The sequence below is a fragment of the Charadrius vociferus genome, unplaced genomic scaffold, assembly GCF_000708025.1.
Source record: "Charadrius vociferus isolate BGI_N301 unplaced genomic scaffold, ASM70802v2 scaffold484, whole genome shotgun sequence".
Taxonomy (NCBI): Eukaryota; Metazoa; Chordata; class Aves; order Charadriiformes; family Charadriidae; genus Charadrius; species Charadrius vociferus.
This window is the reverse complement of record NW_009648074.1, coordinates 1,317,727-1,327,542: the sequence shown is the minus strand read 5'-3', so window position 1 is coordinate 1,327,542 and position 9,816 is coordinate 1,317,727. Positions and strand designations below refer to the sequence as shown.

At 47.6% G+C, this 9,816-nt stretch overlaps 1 protein-coding gene across 1 annotated transcript in view; it reads right to left on the bottom strand.

Moving 5' to 3' along the window:
• Positions 1-9,816, bottom strand: part of TANC2 (tetratricopeptide repeat, ankyrin repeat and coiled-coil containing 2) — a 218,381-nt gene that overhangs the window by 160,990 nt on the left and 47,575 nt on the right. Inside the window, exons 2-4 of the mRNA XM_009883856.1 lie at positions 5,857-5,928; positions 3,368-3,370; positions 441-509 (exon numbers count right to left, since the gene is read on the bottom strand). Of these exons, the coding sequence (XP_009882158.1) occupies positions 441-509; positions 3,368-3,370; positions 5,857-5,928 (144 nt within the window). The remainder of the gene's footprint in view (positions 1-440; positions 510-3,367; positions 3,371-5,856; positions 5,929-9,816) is intronic.

Here is a 9,816-nt window from a genome sequence, read left to right as displayed (position 1 = left end):
TCGGCATTCAAAATTTTAGCAAAAAGTTCTTTAAAATTACCGTAACACTTCCACTGTGCATAAAGCACAATAACAAAGTGGAACCAAAACACACTCCGCTAGAAATTTCTCAGCAAACTAGAGAATATTTGTAAAACAGAGAGATCATTCGCAGAATAGAAAGATTTCTCTGTCAGCGTGAAATCCAATCCGTTCCTGGGCTGGACTAAAGTAGCTGTATCATAAACAAAGGGTGACCTGTATACAGAAGCTTGCTCAAAGCCTTTTCTTACAGATTTTTGCACCAACGGACCTTAAAAGCCCCACTGAACTTTATTTAAAGTCCTTACCAGTTAACTTCTTCACAGGTTGGAGCCGAACACTGATAGACTGATGTGTGAGTAAGGGGGAGGATGGAAGGGAGCGGGACATGCCCTCCATAATCCGAATGTGCTGCATACCTTCGGTCACTGGGAGTGGCGGAATAGCGTAGTCTGGTTCAAAAGCACAGTCGTTCTCTGTGGAGGTGCCTGGCGGGAATAAAAAAATAAGAAGGAACTGGTCAGAACAGGAGGGAGTCTCCTGCATCCATCACTGCGAGAGGGAGGAGCGCCCGGGCGCAGAGCCGGCTCGCGGCACGGCACGCTCAGCCCCGCAGGCAGCGGGGACGGCCGCTCTCTCCTCTTGGTGTTGCTCAGGCTTGACACTTCCCTTGACGAAATCGTATTTCTGGAAGGGCATCTCAGCACACCTCTTTGGATTATCAACAGCATAACCATGAAGAATTTATTTTGATTTTTTCAATTTGTCTTTCAGAGTCCTGGAGTCACCAGGTTTACATATAAAAGCAATAATCCTTTTACTGATCAGGTTTTTTGTGTGTTTAGATTGTGTATTTCTAAAAAAAGCTTCCAGCTGAATTCCATTGCAACATGAGGACCCTCAGCCTAGAAAAAACCCCAAACCAGAAGCACAAAAGGCTGCGAAAGCACCACCAACACCCCCCCAAAGAAATGCACAGAAGCGCCCGGAGCCGCACAAAGCCCACATGGGGGTCACACCGCCACAGAGCCACATGAAAAGACACAGAACAACATGACAACAAGTGGGGACAGAACAACAAGGGCGCATATTGCTAATTGTTGCAATAAATATCAATGACAAATGAAGGGCGGGTGCTCCAGATCAGCAAGAGTTGGGAGCACGAAGGTTCCTCCTGGTTGCAGAACACGGAAACCTCTGGTCGAGAACACTTGGTTCTCCCCCTCTAGTCAGTAAGATGAACAACCCAACACAGACAACTAATCCTTCATCTGCAAAACCCACTTAAAACTGTTTACGTTAATATTTCATTACAGATAATGTAAGATTACACTCGTGCCACACCTTCAGGAAATGGATTTTAGCTTTTAGTGCCTACTCATGCTTTTGCTCCATCAAGACATTGACTCCTCCGTTGCGCTGGGTAGCTGCGTGGCTCTCAACAGCTTGCCAGAGTATGTTTAAAGGAGAAAATGTAACCCCTGGACAGAAGGATAGACAGACAAAAGTGGGGAAGAAAACAAAAGGGTAAATGCCTCAAATACGTGGTAGCCCACAGGAGATGACGGACTAACTATTCCAGAAAGCCAACGCACAACACGAACAACCCAACACATTATTTATGATCGGAGGAAAAACAGGTATTGAAATAACTGTCAAAAATCTTGGACGAGCTCCTGAAGTGTACTAAGAGGTAGTATCATTTGTGGCTAAAATCCATCCATTACTGATGCCAACTTCCAGGAACATCGCTCAGCATTTTTGTACCATTCTCTACAAGAAACCAAAACAAACACACTTGACACAAACACTATTTCTGACAGTTCCAAATGTGACTTCTACTCTCTTGCTTACTGAACGCTTGCCGCATTCACAGCAGTTTACTGAACATATATTCAAAGTCTAATCCTTACAGAGGTGATTTTCTTTAACTCCCGTATGCTCCAGTAAGTATTCTACAGTTCGGTATGTTTTATTCATCAGAGACTGTCATTATTGCCACAAACCACGAGCCAGACACTGATGTTTTTCTATTCATTTCATGCTGCTTTAATTAAGTGCGCACACGAATGCTCTAACGGAGTGCATCCCTTTAAGGGGGAACAGATCAGTGTTATTCTTTTTCTTTTTTTTTTTTAATTAAAAGATGATGTTGCTGACAGTATTGTGCCTTTTATATATATCGCTAAATATATATGTGTATAAATATGTGTGTGTGTGTATATATATATTAAAAAAAATTAGACTATAGTAACAGCAAACTGGAATGAGTGCCTTGCCCCCTCTCCCCTGCAGCCACCACCACCTCCCCGTGAGCAGCAGCTCTTCTCAACCTGAGACCGTCCCAGCGAGGCGGCCGTGTGCCACCGTGTCCCCCCAGCCACCAGCACCGCTTCCTTATCGACACGGAGTCGCTGCTTGCGGCCACCTCCACAGCGTCACATGGGTCCTCGTCAGTCACACACACCGGCGGTACTGTGGTGTGCTAGAACTGCACCCCTCGCAGTAATTTTGGTGCGCAGAGAAGAGGGGTGCTGTCTAGAAGGCAGGGAGTTTGGGACAAGGTTCACCTAATGACACGTTTTAGAGTTCTGCTTCAGGAAGAGAAGAATCTCAGCCCAGACACTCCACTGGATCCATCCATGACCTCTCCGTGGATTACAACGCGCATTGAGCAGCTCCACTGCACCCATCCACGCTCAGCACCACCCCGGGGTCTCCCGTTCGACACACGTCTGAGCTACGCACCACGGCCACAGCTTCTGAGGTGGGAACACCGCCATTTCTCAGACCTCTTTCCAAGGGACGTCGCGCAGCCCATCAGGCAGACAGGACAGAGGAGTCACGTTGGAGACACACGTGCTCCCAGAGCCAGCCCGAGCCTGGCACCCACACACCACACGGGACAGTGCTGCTGCTCAGCACAGCTCAGAATCTCAAGTTGGATGATCTTGTTTCTAAGTTTTTCCTGCTAATCATCCCAAAGGTGCAGTGGCTCTGTTAGTGCCGTTATTTTTCCAGGAGGGCACAATTTGATAGCATACTGCTAAGGCAGCAAAAAAAAATTGCCTTCTTCCAGCAGTGCATTGCCAATTGTAATTACTGGCTCCATATACAGCTTACTGGACATAAGCTGAGGGAGGACCTTGCTTTTTGCTGACTCGGCAAGCCTATTCATCACCTCCTGCGAGTGCCAGGAAAGGAAAAGCAGCATCAGTGCCAAAATCGGCAGTGGCATAGACAGAAACAAGCTACGATGTTTTTCCAAAATACATTTGGCGCCAGACACATAAAAAAAAAAAAAAAAAAAAAAAGATTTGCCATCATCAATTTTGATTCTTAAAACCTCCTCGGGCTAGATTTGGGGGTTGGAGGGAACTAGAAACACTGTGCATCTTCTGCAGGTTAAGGTCTGGCAAAGACCTTTAAAGTCTGTGTGCATTTCACATGTTATTACAGTGTAAATTCCCAGTATCTTTGACCAATCTTTACCTAAAACCGAGGGCAACTGCAGGCAGTACTCGGTATAGAAATAAAAGTAATGATATCTTTGCAAAGTTTTCAGGAGTATTTTCCCTCTTAAAATTCACGTGCTTTACAACAAAAGCAGTGCCAGTTTCACTCCACAGATGTCACAATGTCTCTCTGATCCTTGCCAGACCAAACAAACACACAAACAAGGTAACTGAAATAGTCTTAAATTTGTTTCAGTCAGAAGGAATATTGGGTTTATCAATTTACGGATATGATCCAGTCAAATTAGGGATCACTCACAGCTGAACTGGAACTTTGAAAGTTTGCCTATAAAATATATTTAAATAAAATGTTACTGCAAAGTGCATATTTGAACTAATAAACTCTTTCCTTAAGTATTCCAAGATAATTAAGCTTTATAAACAGCTGTAATACTTGGGCATCACACACAGCAACGTGGAAATTTAAACACAAGTAATACAACCACTCAAATTCGGTTGGTTGGTTTATCTACGCGTTTATCTACGCATAATAAAAACCCTTAACCCATCGTTATGAAAAAAACGTGTTAACACGCGCGGACAGACAGCAACTTGGGGACACGGGACAGGGCAAAGATAAAGACAATACTTTTATGGAGCAAAGAGATTACTTCTACACTGCAGAAAGTCTGTGTCTGCAGTCACACCCACTGATCCCAGTGGAAACATTTAGCGCAGAAGGTTGTTTCTCCAAGAAGCTGGAAGCATTTCTTTACCTGTTTCCCCCTCTGCTCCCTCTCACGCTGAAACTTCTTACTACTGCAATTCCTGGAGCCAGACCCAGTGAGGCCAACACACGCTGGTGGGTCATTCTTTGGCAAATAAGTATTTGCAAAAAAGCCCCAGGTCCTCTGCCCCAAACTGGTACTCTTCCACAGCAGCCGAGATGCTGAAGGAACAGGCTGAAGAGTCATCTGAGAGAACGGAGCGTCTGACGTGAGCGTACAGACACCCAACAGCGGATCCCACCAGCAGCTGCGTCGGCGCTGCTCCGTCTCGTACCGACAGCCCAAGGGCGAACACACGGACCATGGACGGACATCACAGGGACTAATGGCCCCAGAAGGAGCACGTCAGCCACTTCATCTGAGCTACCAGGGGCTGGGAAAGAGCAACCATCCATTCTGTATTGGCGAAGCTACCGTGGGGTGTGTGCAGTTGGGAATTCCCTTGCCCCTTCCTAACTTTATTTAACTCTTCTTTTTTAAAATAAGAAAATTTAAAATAATAAAAAGATCCTATGTTAACAGAGCAGTTTCAGCTGTTGACGTTTCATAGGGCTGCAGGGTTTTCACTCCGAATTCCAACCCCCCTAACCCTGACGGCAGGCTTCAATCACTTGCAGTCATTTTGCCCGGGCAAGACTGGAACGCTGCCAAAAAAGAACAGTGCTACGGAGAAAATGTCTCCATCAGAAGTCATTAGGACACCATGACAACAACTGACTTGAACCTAAATGGAAGGAAAATTATTGCTGCAATCCGAAAATCAGTCAACGCACACAGCACCTACCAGAGCCACACCTGCGAAAAATGCTTCATAGTCTCAAGAGCTGTGTGACAAAATATCAGCGTTTTGACAACCCTCTGAAATGAGCAAACGCTTAAAACTTTCAGCAAGCTACTTCAAAGGACACGTGAGCCAGCGCAGATCTAAGAGCTGCTGCTGTCAGTGGCAGAAATCCCCGTTACACGGCTCTCGCGGTGGCTCTAACCCCCAGCCTATTGTGAACGATGGGTACTCAACAAAAGAGTTTGCAGAATCATTATGTAAAGAATATAAAAATGATTTTTACTACTCTTCCTTGGACCTTTTGCCCTGTTCCTGTAGGATGAAACAAAGCAAAAGTCGTCGCACATGGCTGCTCAGCCCCCAGGCGGGAACGCGCAGGTCCCACCTCTGGCCCACCGTGGGGTTTGGGGGAAGCATGACCCGGTCACTGAGGACCAGCCAGGTCCCCTTTGCAGTCAGCAGGGAAGGCAAGCAGCCACCCTGTGCTGGTGGCCCACTGGTTTGCGCTGGTACGTGCTGAAGAGATCTTACACCACCAGCCCCAACCACCGTGCCGGCGCCTGCTCAACGGCGACGCCGTACCCTCCACCGGTACGCCTGCGCCGCCCCGCGAGGCGGCCTGAACCCCTTCAAACTACACAAACATGGTCTGCTTTGAGAGTATTAGTGAAGTTGCAGCTGTGTGGATAATAACGATGGTCACAAAACTCCGTAAGATGACACAGTCTTATGAAAAACACAAAATGTATATATAAAAGGCGAACAAACGAGAAACGAGTCACTGAGGCAGAACAACACTCAGGTTTACCTTGCCCAGATCGGCTCTGACGGGAGTCTACACTTGCCTGTCTTCGGTCTGGTGGCTCCTCGTTCCCTCCATCTGCATGAGAACCAAAACAGCAGAAGTAGAACATCATAGTGGACAGGTCAGGCAGATGCAACTTTTCCTTGCGCACCATCGCCTATCTTGTAGAACAGCAGAACAACAGGTCCCTCCTGCAGACTGACACCGGGGCAACTGCCGGCGGACTCCCCTGCTGACCCTTCCACCGCCAACGGGATCTGTGAGCTCCCCAGGAGATAAAGTAGGCTTTTAATTTCTCCTCCTGACCCCACAGATATTTGAATTAAATAGGAACCAAATTGCACATCTTCAATTAGGTCCTTCCCTTTGGACCGGTATATCAAAATATAAAAAATATTAAGCATATGATGAAAGAGATCCAGGTTAAAAAAAAAAAAAAAAAAAAGGAATATTTTTTGAAATTGCTTCCCTTTGAAATTATTTGTCAGCTGAAAAATGGGAAGGCTGCGAAGAACAAAACCACTCTCATCATATCCTCTTGAAAGTGTTTAGGAAAGCAGCTACAGTTAACAAATAACAACTGCATCTGGATAAATGTAGAGTGGGACACTGTGTACAATATTATACAATTAATTACACGCTGGTCTTCATTGATCGACCGACCAGATTAGAAACAATAGATACGCACATCAATACAGACGCTCGAGTACACAGGGTTTACGCAAGCTGAGAGCGCAAGGACTCGAGCTATGCAGACTGGAAAAGCAAACCCCAGCGGCGGAAACGCAGGATGTATTCCGGGGGCTATTCCATCTTATGGCAGCAGGAGGGGTGGCCTTTATAATCTTTAAAAAAAGTTTTGAAACAACCAAATTCCTAAACAGCCGTTTAAAAACTCAATAGCTGTTATTAGCATTTATACTTTTTGATTACGCTCAAAGCAGCTGCACTTTTGGTATGTTTATATCTCTCTATATTTATATATTTTTGGAGTTATTTGTTGGGTGGACCTATTATGCCATAACGTAATTCAACTTTATCGAAGCCCATGAGAGGTGAGTTGCATCTCTTACTCCGGCTTGAAAAGCAGGTTGTGTATCGGAGCCCAACAGCAGAACTGATGAGGTGACCAAAAATTTAGGTCTCCCGACCGCCCTCCCTCCCAAACAAGCAGGACCACAGCCCGGGCTACGGCGACGGGGTTTGTTCCCTCTTCCCTTGGGAAAACACCTCCAGCCCCACGTCTCCCCGAAGCAGTGCTGAGGCACCTTGAACGGGGTCAGCAATACGATTTTCTGGCATTTTGGTATTTTTCCCTGCTCACACGAGAGCCGCAGGGGAAGGTCGGCATCCCCCAGCCAGCTAAAGCCACCCCCAGATCCCGCACTTCCCCTCAACCGCTCACGCCCCGCCAAGCCGGCACGACGGCCAGGCGCCAAGAGGGGCACGGAGCACGACATTTCCCCTCCTCTTTCTTCTCTTCTGGTCACAAGAAGGATGTGACATTGCAAATATTACTGCAGTTTCGCCTTATTCGAGGAGACTTTCTCAGCCCGGAGATCCCCCCCAGGGACAGTCACACTGAGTCTTCCTACAGACCAGTGGCATCAAAGAGTATTCATCTAGGGGAGGATTAATAGATCACTCTCTGGATTTTGCCTTGTCATTCCCGATGTCGGTGTTGAGCGCTGCTTTGCATCCGATAAAACCACCACCGCTAAAGGCGACTCAGCTACGAGCCCACAGGGACGACCTCAAAGTCATGAAGAAAGCAAAAAACCTTTGAGTTCCAAACGTAAATACACAATAAGCGGTAATTATAAGGACTGAAAGTTACAAAAGTCTAAGCTTATGAAAAGAAACAGCATTAAAACCAGGAGTAAACCCCTGTATTTACCAAAAGCCACACAGTTGTCACCAAAAGACAAACTCAACCTATGTTTCTCACACGGCTCCCGTGAGCGACGCCGGGAGAGCCCGGCGAGTCCCCAGGCGCCTCCTGGCAAACCCTCCCCGGCACGGAGCGGGCCAGCGGCCCTTCCACCAGGCGCTGCCACAGGACGGGACACGGCAGGAGATGGCGACCGCACCGCGCCGGCCCCGTCACCTGGCACGGACCACCAACGGTCCCGAACCGCCACGAGGAGCCCTCAGGAGGTGCCCAGCGATGGGGAGAGGCGGCACAGTTGGGTTAAATTATGTTTAAAAAATGCCTCTGAAACAAGACTTCAAAAATTTAAAGCAATTTTTGGTTTTAAAACTACAGTAAAACAAAAGAATGTTTGGTGACATGAAACTGGTCTGTAAGTTTTGCTTGAATTCACAGAGTAACTTTTTCCACAGTGCTTTGCAATAGGATTTAGACAACAGCTTAACTCTCATCTCAGTGAAATACTTGTGAACGCCAAAGGCAGCTAATGTTTCACTACATTAATAATACAGTTCCACTATCATAAACAGATGTTCCAAATTAACTTCAAAATGCCCTTGTTCTTATTCATCTCTAAGCGCTACATAATACCCAAAAAGCCTAATATATGCCTGCCAGAGATAGAAGAGTTTTCAAAGTTAGGAGAAAAAAAATTAATAAAGGACTTTAAGGACTAAATTGGGCTTAAAAGCTAAAAGCACAGTATGGGATGGCCGACCCCTCCAGAGCTGCTGGCCGGGATTAATGCTGGAGACGAAGGAACAGACCAAGAATGAACTCGTGCTCACTCCAATTTTGCCGCCTTTCACATAACGGGGCGCTTTTAAATAAACCATGTGTTGCCCTCACCCCCTCGGCGTGTTTCGCTTTCCTTCAGCCCCATCCCCGCTCCCGCAGATCTCCAGAGGTTCTCCCTCCTCTCCCCACCGGGTTTCACCCTCCTGCCTGTGTCAGACCGACCTCAGCCGGCACCATTCCCCCACCGCCTTCCGAAGATGAGTGAAAAACCAAACATCGTTCTCCGGGGCCCCGCAACCGCCCTCAGCAGCGAAGAGCCACCACCACCCGCTGCTGGAGCGCCGACCCAGAGCAGGGAAGCGTCTCTTGCTTTTACGCCGCGAGGTGCCCCCGGGAGCGCAGAGCGCCAAAGCGTCCACCTGCAGTTTGGAAACCGGAGCGCCAAAGCGTCCACCTGCAGCTCAATCACAGCTGCTTTGCAGCTCTTCCAAAATTTGGGGATTCCCTTTACAGGAGTAACAAGGTTTTCCCGTGGCAGTACCGTCGGTAGGGAGGGAACACAAGCTGCTGTTTGGAAGACAGAAGGCTTTCACCCAATAGCTTTAGTGGGAATATAAATCCTACTTGGATTTTCTACACTGGAATAAATCTAGGAGACCAGCAAGTTATTTATTTTAAAATAAAAAAAACCCTCTTAGCTTTTAGCCGAAAACGAGTAGGTTTGGGTCTCTCGGAAGTCACCTTCCCTACCTGTGAAGCAGGTATTTTTCAAGTTCAGTAAAGTTATAAAATACACAATGGGAACTTAAAGAGATACAGCACCAACCCACCAGCGGTGGTACTGCTGGAAGACTTCGTGCCTAGGTTGGAATTAACCTGGTTCAGGTGAGATGGAAGGACAGGGTCTCTCCGGCACTGTCGCTTGGCCGCACCAAACCCAGTGCTTCGGGACAGGCATCGGGCGAGGCAGGGCGGCCGGCGCAGGGCAGACGTGGGGTCTTGCGCTCTAATGCTCCACCGCGCTCAGCAGCGGGATGGAACGGTGACAACGCGGTGCCGAAGCCATCAGGTTCGGGAACAAGAACTGCTGCGCAGGAGTCCGAGTCTGGTATAGGCATCTCCGGTAATTTGCAAGTTACACAATACGGTAAGAGAAGGATCACAGTTATCTTCCCGAATCGATTTAGGAGGGTGGGAAAGGAAAAAAAGGAATCTGCTGACTCAGCATCTCTTAAACCTTCGGTCGGCAGGCAGCTGCGCTCCCCGTTGCCGCTGCCTGCGGTGCAGCTGCAGCC